Source organism: Artemia sp. Qi Xiang Cuo, chromosome 6 (assembly GCF_049724085.1).
Source record: "Artemia sp. Qi Xiang Cuo chromosome 6, ASM4972408v1, whole genome shotgun sequence".
Classification (NCBI taxonomy): domain Eukaryota; kingdom Metazoa; phylum Arthropoda; class Branchiopoda; order Anostraca; family Artemiidae; genus Artemia; species Artemia sp. Qi Xiang Cuo.
This window is the reverse complement of record NC_142799.1, coordinates 37601634-37621944: the sequence shown is the minus strand read 5'-3', so window position 1 is coordinate 37621944 and position 20311 is coordinate 37601634. Positions and strand designations below refer to the sequence as shown.

General features: G+C 37.2%; 1 protein-coding gene across 3 annotated transcripts in view; it reads right to left on the bottom strand.

Moving 5' to 3' along the window:
* LOC148951190 (prefoldin subunit 2-like) overlaps positions 1-20311 on the bottom strand; it is a 77502-nt gene that overhangs the window by 20582 nt on the left and 36609 nt on the right. For all 3 annotated transcript variants that reach the window (XM_089090174.1, XM_089090176.1, XM_089090175.1), the window contains exons 2-3: positions 14442-14594; positions 7709-7832 (exon numbers count right to left, since the gene is read on the bottom strand). In XM_089090174.1, coding sequence (XP_088946300.1) covers positions 7709-7832; positions 14442-14572 — 255 coding nt within the window. In that variant the 5' untranslated portion in view covers positions 14573-14594. The remainder of the gene's footprint in view (positions 1-7708; positions 7833-14441; positions 14595-20311) is intronic.

The following is a 20311-nucleotide window of genomic DNA, read 5'->3' as shown; positions in this document are numbered from 1 at the left end:
TTCAATTCTAATTTCTCCAGAGAAAATAAAAAGAAAAGTAAACTAGAACTCTAACAAAAAAAGCGGCGCATCCCTGCGGCGCATCCTGCGGCGCTTTCCTGCGGTGCCTCCCTGCAGCGCATCCCCTGCGGCGCTTTCCTGACCCGCGGCCCATCCCTGCGGCACATCCTGCGGCGCTTTCCTGGCCCACGGCGCATCCCGGCGGCGGTTCTCGGGGCGGGGGGACCTTGGGGGGCGGGGGGTGGGCCTTGGGGGCCCCGGGTGGCCGTTGGGGGCCCAGGGCGGCCCTGTGGGGGGCCGGGGGGGCAGTGGGGGCCCGGGGGGACAGTGGGGGACCGGTGGAGGGCCTTTGGGACCCCGTTGGTCCTTTGGGAGCTCGATGGGCCTTTGGGGGGCCCGGGGGCCCTTTGAGGACCAGAGGAGGGCCTTTAAGGGTCTGAGGAGGGCCTTTGGGGGCGCCGGTGGCCCTTTGGGAGCTTGGGGGACCTTTGAGTACCGGGGCTTCCTTCGGGGTTGGGGTGGGGGATCGGAACCCTTTGGGGTTGGGGTAGAGGACCTCACAACACTGTTCAAATGGAACTTGTGTATTATAACGACCACAGAGTTTCACCCTCAAATTCTCTTCTAAAACCTTTCCTAAAATCTCCTTTCAAAATGTCTCTAACTGTTTCGCCGAAATAGTTCCATAGCCTGTCTAAAACAGTTTCGCTCAAATAATCCCTAAACGTAATTTCAGCGTGTTCCTTTTGTTTTTTGGCATCTCTGCGCTAATGCATTTCAAATTAATAAGAAACCTGATTCTCGCGCTAAAATAATTCATCGCTAAGATGTTTCTTGGAGAATTGTTTCCATGGCCTTTGGTTATTAATATCCTTTGGAGTTCGACCAAAAGAGTTGTTTCCGAGGCAATGACATTAATGACTTGGATCTATTCCTGGAGAATCGTTTCTAGGCGAAAATTTTTAAAGTCTGACAGATGATGTCATTGGTTGATTGATCTGTCAAGAAAGGGGAATTAATTTGTTGTTTCTAAGGGGAATTATTGATTCACGATAGGTGAATTGAGGTCGACAGCACAGGTGTTCCAAGGTCGATGTTGTTGTTGTTGTAAGTGCACGCTCTCAGCGAATGTCAAGGTCGATGTTGTTGTTGTTGACACACTTTGATTATTTAGGTCATTGACCCCATTAACCACGTGTTCTCCCTAATGACTCTATGCCCATATATGGAGCCCCGTCAGTATTCTATGCCCATATAAGGAGCCCCGTCACGACTGGCACCCCCCCTTCTACTTATATTTCAACATGAATCCCAAAATTAAATATCTCAAAACTGAGCAACCTGCCTATATAAGAGTTTTGAGCAGCTTTTATGAACCTCCGCTAACTCGGTTGTCACCGAAGTAGTTCATACGGCGAAGCGATATTTTGCAAGAATAGGCTTACAATTAATGCTAAGAAGACTAAGTCATTTAGACTCGAAATACATGAAGGTCGAGAGGTGATGTTCGGTAGCGAGAAGATCGATGAACTGGATAGCGTCAATTAACTAGGTAGAAAAGATGTGGATGCAACGAAGATGCAAATAGTAGAATTGTTTAGTTGAAAAAAAAATTGCAAGAACAAGAAGAAAGTCTTCGAACTAGGAATAGAATATTGAAAGCTGCGGTAATGACAGTGGTCAAGTATGGTTCTAAAACTTGAGCGCTATGGAAGGCAGATCTGTTAAATTTCTCCCAGAGCCATTTTCTACGGAGAGTTTTAGGGACTGTTTGACAGACTGTATGTTAGACAGCAAGTTGTGCGAAAAATATGCAAATATCCAACTTTCTAGGGCTATAAGGAAAGAAAGGTAGGGATGGCTAGTACAGGTTACGAATGAAGGATGACAGATTACCCAAGATTGCTCTTTTGGCTATCCACCTGGGGTAGAACAAAGAGCAGATCGTCCCCGAATGGAATGAGCAGGGACTATAAGGATGGATTTCAAGGAGATTGGAACTGCTTGGGAGGGGTAAAGGGTGAAACTTTGAATAGATTTCAGTGGAGGAGACCTGTGTGGTGATGTGTTGGGCTCAGATGGCTTGATGCTGTAGTGAGCTGGCAGTAGTAGTAGTAGTAGTGCTTGCAATGTAATGTTAGACAAAATTTGAATTTCCAGTCAGTGTTTTCGGTTAACAACAGTTCTGTCTAATAAACTGTTGATAATAATTTTACTAATAGATTTTGAGTGGATAAAAAATTACATTATTATCCCTACGAATTGAATATCTGCGTAATTTTCAGCCTTCTACAAGGCTGGGGTATCCTGAATCCCATCGTGTAAATACCTTTGAATATACACGGGTCTTAATCCACAATTTCATTAAAAGAGTTTTTGATTTATGTTTTGTTGCAATTGTTCGTTTACATGCATAAATGCATGGTAAGGTCCTTTATTAAAAAGTTTTTCTGAGTTAGAAAAAAAGGTAGAAAAATTCAAAAATAGCCCCCCCCCCCCAGCCTGTTTCTGATGTAATACAAACACGCTATTTGGATAACCGGGGTACGCAAGGTTTCTCTCGTTCTACATCGCTATTTCATTGGGAATAGATTCTAGTCTAACACGCCTCACAGCGCCAAACATGTTAAATACATTGGCGAACAAATATCTATACCGATCCTCTCTACCCACTCTCCACAATCGAAATTTGACTTCCTCTTACCCCGTCCTCCCAACACCCCCTTAAAGTTTCAGCTTGATTCCCAAAGTCGTTCCCAGGATATCGAAGATATGCTGTTTTTATCACCTGGGATGAAAAGAGCGTATCAGCATCTTTTGGTAAGCTAAGGTAATATTTTGACTTACCTCACTACTTAACAGTGAATAGATATGAGTCCCATAAAAGAAAAATAATACAAAAACTTTTAGGTCCATCGGATAAGAGACATTTTCAGGCCTCACTCCTCTGCCCCTTCACCCCAGGTCAAAACTTGAAGTCCACTTACCCCCCTAAAACTCCCTGAATGTTTAAGCTTAATACCCCAAGCCTTCCCAAAGACATTGCAGATATGCTATAATTTTGATAACCTCGTACCATGTAGTGTCTTTGGATTTACCTCACTACTTAGAGGTGAAAAAATCCTAAATTCCATAAGGGCTTCTAGTGCTTAAACACTTAGATGCATTGGAGACAACCATTTTAGCCACTCCTCTCTCTATAAAAAAAAATTGGAGTCCCCTTACCCCTCCCCCAAATTAATTAAAATTTTGAAAACCTAAAGCCATTCCCGATATATTACAGGTATACTATTTTTATGCCCTGGATACGAACAGGGCCATTAAATTTACCTCTGCCCCTCCCCCGAGTCAAAATTTGGATTCCACTTGATCCCTTACACCCCCAGAAAATTTAACTCGATCTCCCAAGCCGTTCTTAAGATACTGCGGATACCGCTAACCGGAATAATAGATTCTAGTGAATGCTGAAGATATTCTAGTCCCACTGGGACTGAAAAGTGCCAAAAACTTTAGACAGATTTAAGACAAAGTATGTTCGGCCCTTTTATGCAGTCTCACTCAATTTAAATTTTGATATATAAGTGCCCCCCCCCCCCTCCAAACCAAATCCCTGAAAGTTTCAACTTTATATTCCAAACCGTTCCCAAAATAGTGCAGATACGTATTATGGCAACCTGGTAATACGTAGTGTCTTTTACTTTTGATCTACCTCGCTACTTGACCATGAATAAATCTCATAACGGCTTCCAGTCAAGAAAAGTTTCATTTTAAGCCTTCCAACAAAATGACTGAATAAAAAGACTATCTCAAAATGTGGATTCAATATCATTCCACTTACGTCGGGGGAAGATAGCAGAAAAGGGTACGGGAGGGAGACTGGTTGCCTTCAAATCACTTTCAGCCCTTTTGAGGGCATTAAAAAACTCAATTTCCAATTGAACGATCCCCCTCCCAAGAAAAAGTACAACAATCCTTCCATGAGAAGTGGCCAGGCAAAACAGGGAATAGCAGGGGAGCTGGCTGTCCTCCCATAAACTTTCGAACCTTAAAAAGGGCACTGCTCCTTTAACTTGCAATCAAATGAGCGCCCTTCAAAGTTTCTACGACCACCCCTTCCATACGAGGTGGATGGGAAAAATTAATGTATAAATAAAAAAATAATACAATGAAGGTTTGTGGCTCATTAATTAGGTCTCTGTTATAAACGTAATTATTTGAAAAAAACTACGTTTTCTAAAGAGTTAAAGAGGCTGAGTTACAAGGTCGAACCTTAAAACGTACAGGGTTTAGGAGGCACAGTTGGGGGGCTACCACCCCCCAAACCCCCCGCTTTCGCAGCCTTTAAATATAAAAAATTTTTTTATTTAAACTGAAAGTAAGGAGCGAAATTAATACTTAAAACGAACAGACCGGATTCCGTAGATGAAAGAGGCTGGGCCCTCCTCAACGCCTCGCTCTTTACGCTAAAGTTTGACTTTCTCACAACTCTTTTTTTAAACAATAAAAACTTTAGCGTAAAGAGCGAGGCGTTGAGGAGGGCACAGCCTCTTTCATATACGGAATAATTTCTGTTCTTTTAAGTTTTAATGTCGCTCCTTACTTTCAGTTTAAAGAAATTTTTTTTATATTTAAAGGCTGCGAAAGCGGGGGTTTGGGGGGTGGTAGCCCCCAACTGTGCCTCCTAATCCCTGTACGTTTTAAGGTTCGACCTTGTAACTCAGCCTCTTTAACTCTTTAGAAAACGTAGTTTTTTTCAAATAATTTCTGCACGTTTTTGTACAGTTTATTACTTATTATTGCTTGACTAACTGTTAGCTGATCGTGTCAGGAGTTAAAGTTGGGGGGCTGCCGCCCCCAAACCCCCCGCTCTTGAACATTCTTGTGTTAAGGCTTTTAATTCCTGAATACTCAAATCACGTCGTACAGGGTGCCTCCTAATCCCTGTACGTTTTAAGGTTCGAACTTGTGACTCAGCCTCTTTAACAGCCCCCCAACTGTGCCTCCTAATCCCTGTACGTTTTAAGGGTCGACCTTGTAACTCAGCCTCTTTAACTCTTTAGAAAACGTAATTTTTTTCAAATAATTTAAAAAAGAAACTGAGTTTCTTTTCAAAGTATATAAAAAAGTTGCTCTGATGGTGAATCGAACCCGAGTTTTCCGCCTGAAAGTCTGAAATCTCAGCCGCTGGACTATACAAACACAATAGTAATTGTTGTTTAGCAAATAGAAGGTATTTTCGACGCAAGCAAATTCCCAAAAATCTTGATATGTGGTTTTTGGAAAATAGGGAAGGAGTGATCAGATTGAGCTGAAATTTCGACGATAAGCTCCCAGGCCCCAGGAAAGCTTATCCTCTAAATTTCAGCCCGATCGAGACAACGTTAAAGGGGGGTTGTGGAGGGAAAAATTAACATGGGCTAATATAGGAAAACGAGGTTTTTCGTAAATGTAAATTCGGTGGATAATTTTTTCGGTCTGAAAATATCAAAAGGCCCTAAGAGGTCAAATTCTGCTTCAAATGAGTACTCATGCACCTGGCTTTGTGGCCAACTGTGGTCTTCAGGCGTGTAGAATAAAAAAAAAGAAATGTATTTTAAGTGGCTATATTTGGTTTTTTGAAAACAGAAGGAGTAATTGGATTAAGCTGAAATTTCGAGGATAAGCTCCCGGGTTCTAGGAAAACTTACCCTCTAAATTTCAGCCCAATCGGACAACTTTAACGGGGGGCTGTGGTGGGAGGGTCCAAACTTCCGGCCCAGTTTACCCCATGAAGATAAAGTCGGAGGAGGATGAAATTTTGCAAGTTTCTTAGTTTGAGCTTGGGCTACAAAATGCAATTACCGCCGTCTCTCTGCGACCTCTAGGACCTGAAATCGCTTAACATTGTGGTGGGTCGCCTCTTTATAGAGGCACAAGTGTGCCTCCTTGATAATCAATAGCATCACATTGCTGAAAAACAAAGTGAATAGATTAAACCTAGCTTAAAACCGTAAATACAGATTGAATAATTCAGCTGATGGGAACCTTGGAGAGAGAGCATATTCCCTCGTACTTCCAAATCAAATTCTAGCAGATTTAATTTTCAAACAGTTCGTGGTAACTAACTGTAAGTAAAGAACGAACCGGCTCAATAGTAATCGAAACACTAAAAAACGGAATTTTAATACCAATAGATACATCAAAGGAATTTTTATACTGATTTCAAATATAAAAGTTTCATCAAGTTTAATCTAACCCATCAAAAATCACGAGCCTGAGAAAAATTTGCCTTATTTTCGAAAAAAAGGGTAAAACATCCCCATAAAAGTAATATAATCTTAATGAAAATCACACCATCAGATTCAGCGTATCAGAGAATCCTACTGTAAAGGTTTCAATCTCCTGTCCGCAAAAATGTGGAATTTTGTTTTTTTTTTGCCAGAAGAAAGATCACACATGCGTGTTTATTTGTTCTTTTTTTCAGGGGTGACAGTAAAGACCCAGTGATCCTAAGATATCGCGAGAGGGCTCACTGGAACGAAATTTAAAAGTTCTAGTGCTCTTTTTAAGTGACCGAATAATTGGAAGGCAACTAGGCCCCCTCCCACGCTCATTTTTCCCGAAAGTCACCCGATCAAAATTTTGAGATAGCCATTTTGTTCAGCATAGTCGAAAAATCTAATAACTGTGTCTTTGAGGGTGACTTAATCCCCCACAGTCCCCGGGGGAAGAGGTGCAAGTTATGAACTTTGCCATAGTTTAAATATAGTATTGGTTATTGGGAAATATACAGACGTTTTCAGGCGAGATTTTTTCTGGTGAGGGGAGTCGGAGGGAAGGGGTTACGTAGGAGGATATTTCTACGGAGGACTTTTTCATGGGGGAATGCAATTTTCCATGAAGGGCGCGCCGGATTTTCCAGCATTATTTAAAAAAAGATCATAAATTAAATAAACAAAAACAAGTTTTTTTTTCAATTGAAAGTAAGGAGCAACATTAAAACTTAAAATGAACAGAAATTGTTACGTATATGAGGGGGTTCGCCCCCTCGTCAATACCTTGGTCTTTATGCTAAAGTTTTTTTTTTAGTACTTTCAAAAGAGCTACTCATTCTAATTAAACGGCTTTTGTGATTCAGGGAACATTCTTAAAGAATTGGAACAAAATTCGAACTTTAGCGTAAAGAGCGAGGTATTGACGAGGGGCAAAACTCCCTCATATGCGTAATAACATCTGTTCGTTTTAAGTTTTAACAGTACTCCTTACTTTCAGTTTAAAAAAATTGTTGTTTTTCTTTATCTAATGTTTTGCTAAGAATGATGATGCACTCAAATTTTAAAGAAGTTACTGCATGACAGCACAAAAAAATAAACAGAACACAGGAATAGAAACACATTTATCGAAAAAAGGTTGTTAGCTCTAAAGAGCCAAATTCTAATTTTACAAGCGAAGAGAAATTCAAATACAAAAAAAAGTACAGTTCTCGCAAACTACATACATAGATCGGTTCCTCGATTTTCATGAGTGAATGAGTGCTAGTAAACTCGAGACAGTATCGAAAAAACGATAGAGACTAAAAATGAGCAGAAGGTGTGCAGCGAAACAAGATTGAATATGAGACACTAGATACACGCTTCAATAAAATGAAGATCAGCTAGGTCTTTGGCATTTCCAACCTGAACAAGATAACAAATGGTCAAACAAAAACATTTGAAAAGAAAAAACTTACTTGTTCTCTATTCACCACTAACGATGGCAATACTTCTCCAACATTCCGTTCAACCAGAACGCCTCCAATCATCCTAAAGCATTTACGACTTTTGTCTACTTCATTTAACGTTTCAATGACTAATCTGAGGAAGTAAATTATATTAATAAAAGTTCCTGACTGATATTTGTTTAACTTGAATCTAAAAAAAGCAATTGTTTTCTGTGATTATGCAAAATAGCTCTAAAAGCACGAGACTATTTTTTTTTATTGTATTTAAAGTTTAAATTACTAATTTGAGGGAACAGGTCTGCTAAAGATCATACCTGGATACAATGAAATTATGCAGGGAACGCTCTGCTAAGTAAATTTACTAATTTCGGCCAAGAGACAAATTTGGTATTCATTTACCCCCCCCCCCCCTTCGAAAATCTTAAGATGTCAGTCTATATTATGTTTCAGCCTGGAATTTATCTGTGTTAATACAGACTGTCTAAAGGGAAAGACAAAAAAGATGCAGGAAACATTTTTGGGTTTGCTCTTCTTTAAGCGTTATTCTTCTTCTTTTTGTTTCTTTTTAATCATGAATGGTAATGAAAATGAAAAGCTACCAAGAAACGAAACCAAAACAAAGAAATGAATCTAAAAATGACAAACGGGTCTATGACCAGTAAAACGAAACGAAGAGAACAAAAACCAAACGAATATTTCGCCCGTATAAAACAAGGCATGTTCAGCAAAGAAAAAAACAACAACATAAAAAACAACTAGAATCTAAAACTAAAATAATGTAAATACAAATTTATATAAATATATATACAAGTGACAAGTGACAAAATATATATATAGTCAGAAAACAATTCCGTCTAGGTATTGCCACTAAAAACTTACAGAAGAATAGCGAGGTATCTGGAAATTCGAAGATTTTTTGTTAACTAAAAAAAAAAACAATGCCCGTTTTTCCAAGTTGTAAGTACTATTATTAGGTTAATGTAGTGTTTCATTTAAGTTTTTTATGGTGATCGCTGATCAAAGGTTATGTTATTTGTCCTTTCATTTATGTTATTTTACTATGTTCATGGCCGTATATTTAACTTTAAAATACACATCTATCTAATATGAAGAATAATTGTACCAAACACATTTGTAGATATACAGTTCATTCCTCATGCTTTCTGTTTAGAAAAAAACCTTTGTTGCACAATCAACAGGTCACTAATAACAATCTAGAAGTTTATCTATACACGGAAAAACAGGAAAATAAAGGAATAGTAATTCATTGATTAGCTTTTCCGTTTTCCTGTAAAATTAGATTAGGTAGGAAAAGGTCTTTTGAACTAACTTATCTTCATTCCCTGATTGAATCTAAGCATCTCAGGCTGTCATATTAATAAACTTAAGAGTATGGAAAAATTAAATATTAGAAATTAAGGCCAGACAATATAGCAAATTAATTAGATTGCTGGCGTTACAAAAAGAAAGTGTATGAAACAGCTATGAAACGAAAAATTTTTCAGACTAATTAATGCAAGCAATTCTTTACTGTAGCAAAAAAAATGTTAAGAATAGTTAACACCTAGTTTAAAATGCAATCTGAAATAAATTGATCATCATAATATATAATAATAGTATGTAAGGAAGATACCATCAGAAAACAGCATAGTGGACAATTTCCAATAGTAATTGAAAAGAATCCTCTCCAAATTGTCATGTGCCCAATGTTACAAAAAGAAGCTTGAAGCATGAGCGAAAAAAACCATGAGCAATTACCCAAAGCTTTTCTGCAAAGGAGAATCTGCTTTCAAGTCTTTTCGCTTTGGAGTTTGAGTGCCTTTAATCCACAGTTTATATAATTATCCAGTAAGTTTACCGCAGATGATCTGGCTCTTCATTCTCGGTGCGAACAAAAAGCTCCTCCCACTTATTTGAGCACTTATTGTCCACTTATTGGTGAGCCGGCCAAGTGGTTTTGTCAGTACTTGTTCCGTAGGTGATTATTCTTTGTCTACCCGTGAAAAGTTCTAATGCCGCTTATGTTTATACGTTCTCCGGAGCACTCGCACCTTGGTCCGGGTTTTTATAATGGGTGAGATAGGGAAAGATCATACTGCTAATTATATAAACTGTGCTTTAACCCTACCTATCGTAGGTGGCCACGACTATAGGTTTCAAAGGGCAGAGATAAAAAATATCGAAGTTTTGCACGTTTTTTACAAATATCTCGGTTCTTGTAGGTTTCATGCTATTTGAATTAGTTAAAAAATATTGTGGTGGACTAAACTCTATAATTTTTTAATTTTTTTTTCGTATATTCAACCATTTTTAAGATAGAGGGTAGTGAGTGTGCGGTGTTTATCTACATAGAGTGCTATTCAACAGTAATACCGATTAAAAAATGCCGTATAAGATGTAAAAATTATTTATAAATGAGAAATAAAATCGAATCGAAAAAAAAAACATGACTGGAATCGCCATGGCGGAGAAACTTCTACACAAGACTTACCGGATACTTCTTTTTTTTCAGTGCTAGCTTGGCACTCGAACACGATAGAGTGGTGAAAATTCCCGTACTACTATGACTCAGACCTTTAACTATTTAGTCGTAAAATGAGCAACTAGCATTCTATTTTTAGTATTTTTCGAACCTAAGCAAGACCTAAGTATCCCATCCTTCCTGTCTGAGCAAATTCTCGTACATAGAACTGATTACTTTAATGTATACTCACGCACTTCTCAATTATTCACCCAAAAGTGAAAATTTGGTCACCACATCCTCTCCCCTTCCTGAAACTACGCTGGTCTTCTCTTAAAACTTTATCTACAGCATCTCTAAGCCAAAAAAGTATTATCATACAAAGTAATTTCCTTCCTACAGAGATCGAGACCAAGCAACTACACCAAGGCAGAAATATGGTCTTAAAATAAAAGGATTTAATGTACAGGTTATTGCAAAAGCGATAGGTTATATATCCTGGCTCAGGTGAAATGGATAGAGGGAGCAGAAATAGGAATACTAATAGGCTTCTACAATTTTGGAGTAACAATAATCTAGTTATAACCAATAAAATAATTAGTCATAAAATGGCCCACAAGATAATATGGTGTTCAAATGATGGTGGGACGGCCACCCCTATTATGTTCTTGTTAATTGTTGATGGATAAGGATCGATAAAGAACAGTAGGGCATAGACGAGTGATGTTATTGAGGGTAAAAGTAGACATTCTAGTAGCAGTGTCTAGTTTGTGGAAGGCATTAATACATTGGTGTTAAAAGTATGAAGGTTGTTTAAAACGAAAAATTTAGGAGGAGTAACTACCTTCTGGTAGTTATGACGTTGATAGGCTCCAGAATAAGAATTCGAGAGGAAAACACTTTAGGCCTGGTAAAAGAGAGATGGGGTTTCTACAAAATTTCCTCAGTGATAGACCTTAAAAAAGTAAAACCGAGTTTAAAATAGAATGCTAGTTGCTCATTTTACGACTAAAAAATTAAAGATCTCAGTCATAGTAGTATGGGAGTTTTGCCACCCTCAATGATGTTCCAGTAGCCAAACTATCAGTGGAGGAAAAAATGTTTAGGGCCGACGCTATTTTTAGGGGTTTCAGGCTATTTGTCAAAATTCCCATACATTTGTTTTCGAAATAACATGCTACAGTTAAGACTTATCGAGATATTAGTTACTATCTCTGAATCAGCTACAAATGGCCATTTTTCTCACTAGCCAGTTTTTGTTAGAACACATTTTTAAGTTTTGGTTACAATCGGTCGTGGTTCGTTTTTTACCAGGTTGCAGCTACTCATGATAAACAGAAAAGTTTGTACTACATAATAGGGGTCTATATCATTCCAAAGTATAAATTTTAACCTTGGGAAAGAATCTAAAAGTTTATAGATTTTCACGAAGATGTACTTCATTATTTTCTACCTAAAATGAAATTCGTATAAATGAGAATTTCATTTAAACGTAATTAAAGCAAAAATTATTAAATTTACTACTACTACTACTACTACCAAGAACTCACCATAGCACCAGGCCGCCTTTGGCCAACACAGCTACGCACGCTCCTCCTCCATCCCAATCTATTTGAAGCCTCTCTTTTTACACCCTCCCAGGAAGTTCCCATTTCATTTAAATCTTTCTTTATAACGACCTCCCACCCCAGACGAGGACGACCTACTTTCCGTTCAGCCCTACACGGTTGGCCGAAAAAGACAATCTTCGGCAATCTGTCATCCTTCATCCGTAGAACGTGCCCTAGCCATCTCAACCTTTGTTTCATTATAGCCCTTGAAGACGGGATTCAACCACATTTTTCGGACAGCCAACTGTTTGAAATACAGTCAGTCAGCTGGGTACCCAGAACAATCAGTAGGCAATTTCTCTGGCAAACATCTAGCAAATCTTCATTCGCTTTTCGGAGCGCCCATGCTTTAGAGCCATATTTCACCACTGTCATCATTATAGCTTCCAATATCCTAATCTTGGTTTGCAGACTTATCTTCCTATTCTTCCGAACTTATTTTAACTGTGAAAAAAAACCCTGAGCCTTGGCTATTCCACTTTCAACATCTTCACTGCTCACACAGTCTTTACTACTAATACTACCAAGGTAAGTGAAGCTGTCCACCTGTTCAATGTTTTCGTAACCCAACGTCACCTTTTCATCTTCACTTATTCCTAGCCTTAGTGACTTAGTCTTCTTAACATCAATTTACAAACCTATTCTAGGACCCTGAGGTCGCAAAACCTCTAAAAGTTTATTCATTTTGCTCACTTTCATCTAGGATGCTTAAATCATCAGTACAATCTAGGTCCAGGAGAGTCTTTCCTCCCCATTTGATTCCGTGTTCTCCCATTGCCTTTCCTGTGCTCCTTAAGATAAAGTCCATCAAAATGATCCATATAAAGGGAGATAGAACACAACCCTGCTTAACTCCTGAATTAATACGAAACCAGCTGCTAACCTCATTTCCTACCTTAACTGCAGCAGTGTTATAACTACTAAAACTCTCTATAAACAAGATTGAACACCTGATCGTAACCTAGAGGGCTGTAAGTCAAAGGTGTTTGGTGGATAAATCGCTCCTCAACCGTTGGGTTCCGAGTAGTAGGTAGATTCGCGCGTCCTTCGCTCCTCCTAAACTGGCACTGTTCTTCTCTTAAAACTTTATCTACAGCATCTCTCAGTCTAAAAAGTATCATAATACTAAGTAATATGCTACCTACAGAGACCAGACTAATGCCTCGATAATTCAAATATAAAGTAATGCCTCGATCATTAAATATAATGCAATCATTATTAAAAATGAAAATTATTTATAATTATATATTTATAAATAGTTTATATATTTTATATGGCATCTTTTTGATCGGGATTACCACTTTATCTTAAATAATACTCTATATAGATAAAAACCACACACTCAGTGCCCTCTTTTTCAAAAATGGTTGAACGAACGAAAAATTTTTAAACAAAAACTGTAGAGAATTTAGTCTTCAAGAATATTTTCAATAAATACAAATAGCATAAAACCCATAGGAACCGAGATACTTGCAAAAAATCAATTTTTTTTACCGTTCTTTGAAATCCGTAGGCGCGGCCACCCTATAATAGGTAGGGTTGGAGACAGGTTTTAGGGGGTCAATATAATGGTTTATGCGAGATTATAACTGACTATTTCAAATTCCGAGGTTGTTACCCTATTTTAGCTGAAATGACTACACTAAGAATGTTTTGTCTAGTTGTGAGTTTTCATTGAAGCGGTTCATTGATTTAAAATTATTATTTCTTTATAATTTTCTTTTGACTTAAAGTTTACTTATTTCATAATCATTTTTCGATTGTGTTAAACCTGAAGAAAGCGTAAATTCAAGGTTGTGACTGTATTTAATGTAGGTTTATTTTTATTTATGTTTTGTTTGGCGTATTTTGAGGTGGCCCCAATAATTTATTTTCTTCTTAGAAAAAAGGGGATACAACACGGGCACCAATCCACAAAAATATTAGGGGGGACAGGGGGAGGGTGTTTTCCAAAATCTAGGCGGGGAATTTTTTTTTTTTAATGAAAATACAAGAAAGGTATTTTGCACTGGGAATACTAAAAAGAGGTATTTTCCTAAGTTTAGGAGGAGGGGGCAAAAAATCTGCAACTGGTACACAAACAGAATAAGTTTTTAGTTCCAAATTTTGCTGGTGGAATTCTTTTGACGAATTGAGGAGGGAAAGGATCCATTCCAAAAACCATATAGGTCCGTTGGTATGGTATAAACCAACCTGTTAGGGTATAAGCTGCAAACAATAGCTTTACAAAACGGCCCTGGCTGCTTCAGAAGTATCTTGACAAAGCAACTATGTTGTTACTCTGCAAGTATAACCTTTTGAACCCAACTTTTCCACCCCTACTGAGGAGATTGCAGTTATTATTCCTCAAGAGTTGAGTTGATAAGGATAACTTACAGCAATCACTAATTAATTTCTAACGAGCAGGAGCGTTTAGCGAAAACTTTATATGGCAAAAGATTGCCATGTGAAACGTAGTTTTGAAAAGATTAATCCCCAGAAACAGAAGTCGGTAGACTTCCTTAAGTAGAGTTTCAATCATACACAAGCTAAACTGATAATCACCTTAGATTAGAAGTGCATCATCAATCTTGCTGGCGCTAAAAACAAAACTTGCTAAGCATAAATAAAAAGTTAATACAGTTGGTTAGATGGCCTATTAAAAAGCTAGAGGACCAAAAGAAATAATTACTTGTGCTCAGTTAGATCCATCTCTAGCTCTTGTAATTTGTTGATTAAATTTCTTTGTGTTTGACGTAGTGCTTGAAAATGAGCCACAATTTCTTCATTCGACTTCTTCTCTTTCTTTGTCTTTTCAGCCATTTTGTTGGGAACTGTTTTATATCTGGAAGTGTAAATAAAGAGATGTAAGTACATAATTAAGCACAGTAAAATACGACGGTGCTAATAGTCAAACATAGAGGGGGAAAGGTGAGGTCCGTCTAGTGTTGTTAATGGTAAAATTGGTAACGGTATATTGGGTATTTTCATATTTTTCCATAATTTTTCGGACCCCCTAAAATTGGTAGTTTACCTATTTTATGCATTTTACTGATATTTTAAATATTTTACCGACATATTTTACGGCACCTTGTAATTATCATGGTGCATAACTACCCAAAGACTGAGAGAAACAGGTTTTAATATGATATTGTTATTGTGATTTTTAATGGAGACACAACAGAGAGAAAAAATAATATAATTGTTAATTGCACTCATTAATTTCGTTGTGAAGTGTTTATGATTAAGTGATAAATTCGTATTTAACTAGGCCTTCTCTTACAGAACATCACCTCATTAACATTTGTTTATTCTCTTTGAACGAACAATTTACGTAATCTTTCCCCTAAACAATTAAAGGAAGCAATATTTTTTAGCCTGTGGGTCTGTAGCAATGCTACCCAGTCTAAAGGCTAGAACAGACGTAGCTTTTTCAGCGCCGATTCGGTAAATCAGTGTCGATTTGCAAAGAAACGGCGCCGATTTGAGCTTGAAAAATTTTCTGGTTTTCGGAGCCGATTTGCAAAAACAGCGCTGAATTTCATCGGGATTATAAAAAAAGTAATCTTTAGTCGTTTCCTTCTCATCGATAGGAAAATAGAAAAATTTGATTATTGAATAATAGCTAAATATTTAATAATGAAAGAATTTAAGATTTAACTAAAATTTTTCAATGAAATATATATTTGAAAATAATATATATTTTAATAATAAAATAACTTAACAATAATAATAAAATAACTAAATAATTAGTTGAGATCAATCATACAGCTATTGATAAGCTGCAGTTGACAAATCCTTGTACATGATTTTTAGTTTTGAAAATCATAGGCGGCGCAATCGCGTAAAGTAAAGAACGATGTTGGCACAACGTGTTATTTATTTATTTAGACCAGGGCACTTCGTATCGAAGGAGTTGTCGTATAAACTTCAAGAGGGGCTCATTTGATTGGAAATTGGAGTGGCTTGTGCCCTTTTTAATAGTCAAAAGTGATTGAAAGGCAACAAACACCCCTTTCACACCCATCATTTCCCCAAACACATCCAATCACAATTTTGAGATAGCCATTTTTGTTCAGCATATATGATTTCCAGATATAAATTATATTTTTGAGGAGGACACTCCCACACAACCCTCAGGGCAAGGGTTGTAAGTTATGCCATGGGGGCATATAAGAATTTTACTGAAAGTGTTGTCGTAGAAACTTCAAAAAGAGCTCATTCGACTGGAAATTCAAAGTACTAGTCCCCTTTTTAACAGTCGAAAGTGATTGGCGGGCAACTAACCCCCCTCTCACGCCCACCTTTTCCCCTAACACATCCAATCAAAATTTTGAGATAGCTATTTTGTTCAACGTAGTTGAAAGTTCTGAAAATTAGGTCTTTGAGGATGACAACCCCCCAGAGCCCTCAGGGCAAGGGTTATAAGTTATGGCCTGGGGGCATATAGGCTAAGGTCTTCATAGAAAGCGTTGTCGTAGAAACTTCAAAATGGGCTCATTCGATTGGAAATTGAAATGGCTAGTGCCATTTTTAATAGTCGAAAGTGATTGGAAGGCAACTAACACCCCTTCCATGCCCACTATTTCCCCAAAGACATTCAATCAAAATTTTTAGATAGCCATTTTGTTCAATCTAGTTAAAGTTTTGGAAATTATATCTTTGAGCAGGAAACTCCCCCACAGTCTTCAGGGCTATAAGTTATCTGGAGGCATATGAAGTTTTCATTGAAAGATTTCTCGTAGAAACATCAAAAAGGGATCATTTGATTAGAAACTCAAAGGGCTAGTGCTCTTTTTAATATTCGAAAGTGATTGGAGGGCAACTAACCCCCCTCTCACGCCCACCTTTTCCCCAACCACATCCAATCAAAATTTGAGATAGCAATTTTGTTCAACGTAGTTTAAAGTTTTGGAAATTCGGTCTTTAAGGGTGTCGACCCCCCCCCCCCCACAGCCCTCAGGGCAAGGGTTGTAAGTTAAGCCCTGGGGGAATAAAAGGTTTTTATAGAAAGCTTTGTCGTAGAAACTTCAAAAAGAGCTTATTCGATTGAAAATTGAAATGGCTAGGGACCTTTTTAAAGTTCTTTCGAAAGTTCTAGAAATTAGGTATTTGAGGATGAAAACCCACCCCCCACAGCCCTCGGGGCAAGGGTGGTAAGTTATAACCTGGGGGCATATGAAGTTTTTTTTTATAGAAAGCTTTGTTGTAGAAACTTCAAAAAGGGCTCATTCGATTGGAAATTCAAAGCGCTAGAGCCCTTTTTAATAGTCGAAAGTGATTGAAGAACAACTAACCCCCTCCCCCCATTTCCCCAAACATATCCCCAAACTCTCACGCCCCCCATTTCCCCAAACACATCCAATCAAAATTCTGAGATATTCGTTTTGTTCAACGTAGTTGGTAGTTCTGAAAATTAGGTATTTGAGGATGCCACCCCCCCCCCACACACAACCCTCAGAACAAGGGTTGTAAGTTTTACCCCGGGGCATATATGGTTCTTATAGAAAGTTTTGTCGTAGAAAGTTCAAAAAGGGCTCATTTAATTGGAAATTGAAAGGGCTAGTGCCCTTTCTAATAGTCGAAAGTTAATGGAGAGCAACTAACCTCCCTCTCACACCCATCATTTCCCCAAACACATTCAATCAAAGTTTTGAGATAGCCATTTTGTTCAACGTAGTTGAAAGTTCTGGGAATTATGTATTTGAGGATGCCAAACCCCCGAGAGCCCCCAGGGAAAAGGTTTTAAGTTATGCCCTGGGAGTATATAAGGTTTTTATAGATAGCATTATCGTAGAAACTTCAAAAGGGGCTCATTCTATTGGAAATTGAGAAGGCTAGTGCTCTTTTAAGTAGAAAGTGATTGGAGGGCAACTAACCCCCCTCTCACGCAAACTATTTCCCCAAACACATCCAATCAAAATTTTCAGATAGCCATTTTGTTCAACGTAGTTGGAAGTTCAGGAAATTAGGTCTTTGAGGATGAAACTCCCCCCAGAGCCCTCAGAGCTAAGGTTTTAAGGTATGCACTGGGGGCACCCACCATTTCCCCAAGCAGATCTAATCAAAATTTTGAGATTGCCATTTTTTTCAACATAGTTGAAAGTTTTGAAATTAGGTCTTTGAAGATTACAACATCCCCCCCCACAGCCCTCCGGGTTGTAACTTATGCCCTGGGGGCATATAAGGTTTTTATAGAAAGTGTTGTTGTAGAAACTTCAAAAAGGGCTCATTCGATTGGAAATTGAAAGGGCTAGTACCTTTTTTAATAGTGGAAAATGATTTAAGGGCAACTAAACCCCCTCTCACACCTACCATTTGCCCAAACACATTCAATTAAAATTTTGAGATGGCCATTCTGTTTAACGTAGTTTAAAGTTCTAGAAATTGGGTCTTTGAGGATGACAACTCCCCACAATCCAAGGGTTTTAAGTTATGCCCTGGGGGCATATAAGGTTTTTATTATTGGGAATTGAGAGGGCTAGTGCCCTTATTAATAGTCAAAAGCGATCGGAGGACGAATGCCCCCCTACCCATTATTTCCCCAAACGCTTCCGGTCAACGTTTTGATATAGCAATTTTGTTGAACAAAGTTGAAGGGTCTAGAAATTATGTTTTTGAGTTTGAGAACCCTCCAATAGCCCTCAGGGCTAAGGTTATAAGTTATGCCCTGAGGGCATATCATTTCATATAGAAAGTGTTGTCGTAAAAAATTAAAAAAGGGCTCTTTCGATTTGGAATTGAGAGGGCTAATGCCCTTTTTAATAGTCGAAAGTAATCAGAAGGAGAATCGCCCCCCCCCACAGCCCATCATTTTCCCAAACATTTCCAATCAATATTTTGATATGACCATTTTATTCGACGTGGTTGAAAGGTCTAGGAAATTATGTCTTTGAGGTTGATAACCCTCTCCCCCCGAGCCCCCAGGATAAGGGTCGTGAGTTATACCCTTGGGGCATATAAGGTTTTTATATAAAGTTTCGTCATAGAAGCTTTAAAAAGGGCTCATTTGATTGGAAGTTGAGAGGACTAATGCCTTTTTTATTAGTCGAAAGTGGTCAGAGGGCAAATGCCTCCCTCCACGCCTACCATTTCCTCAAACATTTCCAATCAAAATTTCGATATAGCCATTTTGTTAAGCCTATTAGAAAAGTCTGGAAATTAAATCTTCGAGGATAATAAATCCCCCCAGCCCTCAGGGCAAGGATGTAAATTTGGCCCTGGGGACATACAAGGTTTTTATAGAAAATGTGGTCATCTAAACTTCAAAGGGTTGGATTGGTAATCAGACACTCTAGTGCCCTTTTTAATAGTCAAAGTGATCAGAGGGCAGCTACCCTCTCCTCCCCCTACACACACGTCATATTGTCCCGAAATGCGTCTAATAGAAATTTTGAGATAGCCATTCTATTCAAAATATCTTATAAAGTATAAATATCATATAACAAGGCTTTTGGGGTTGAAACAAACCCCAAAGACTAGGGACAAGGGTTGTAAGTGGTGCCCAGGGAGTGTTAAAGGTTTTAATGGAAGGGATGGTTGTTTAACTTCAGAAGAGGCTGACTATTTCTCCCTGAAAAGACTAAGTCAATATGAAACGAACAGAAATTAATCAAAAAACTTTTTGCACAAAACAAGTTTTTAAAAAAAAAAGAATTAAAGAACTCCATTAAACCAAAAATTAACAAAAATATAATCAAATAATCTACTAAGCATACAACTACCACAAATCAGTATTAATAATAGATGAAAGTCAAAACAAACAGAAATTAAAATAAGTCAAACTCAAAACAAGCAGAAATTAATTTAAGTAGGATTCTAAACCCTATGCTTTCTAAAAGCCAGAACATGATTTGTACTTTGCTGAAAAAAATTATTTTAAATATTTTAACTTTTATAACTTTAAGAAATCAAAAATTAATTAAGATTTTAAGGAATAAATATCAGCATTATGTACATTAAAATGACAAATATATATATATATATATATATATATATATATATATATATATATATATATATATATATATATATATATATATATATATATATATATATATATATATATATATATATATATATATATATACATATATATATATATATATATATACATATATATAGATATATATATATATATATATATATATATATATATATATATATATATATATATATATATATATATATATATATATGTATATATATATATATATATATATATATATATATATATATATATATATATATATATATATATATATATATATATATATATATATATATATATATATATATAAGTAGAAAGCTATCTTATACTCCAATCCCTCACCCCTGCTGCCACCTACAACTTTTTTACATAATTTATGCATGTTTTTATGTCTGTTTGTTATCAGTGAGAATGAAAAAACAGGATTTTTCTCACTTTTATGGATGTTTTTTTTGGACGGTTATGTGTGTTGGTCAATTTATTTGATGTTTTTCATGGATGTCAACATCAATTTATGTCTGTTTTATGGTTTTTGTCAGTGAGAATGAAAAAACAGGAATTTTCTCACTTTG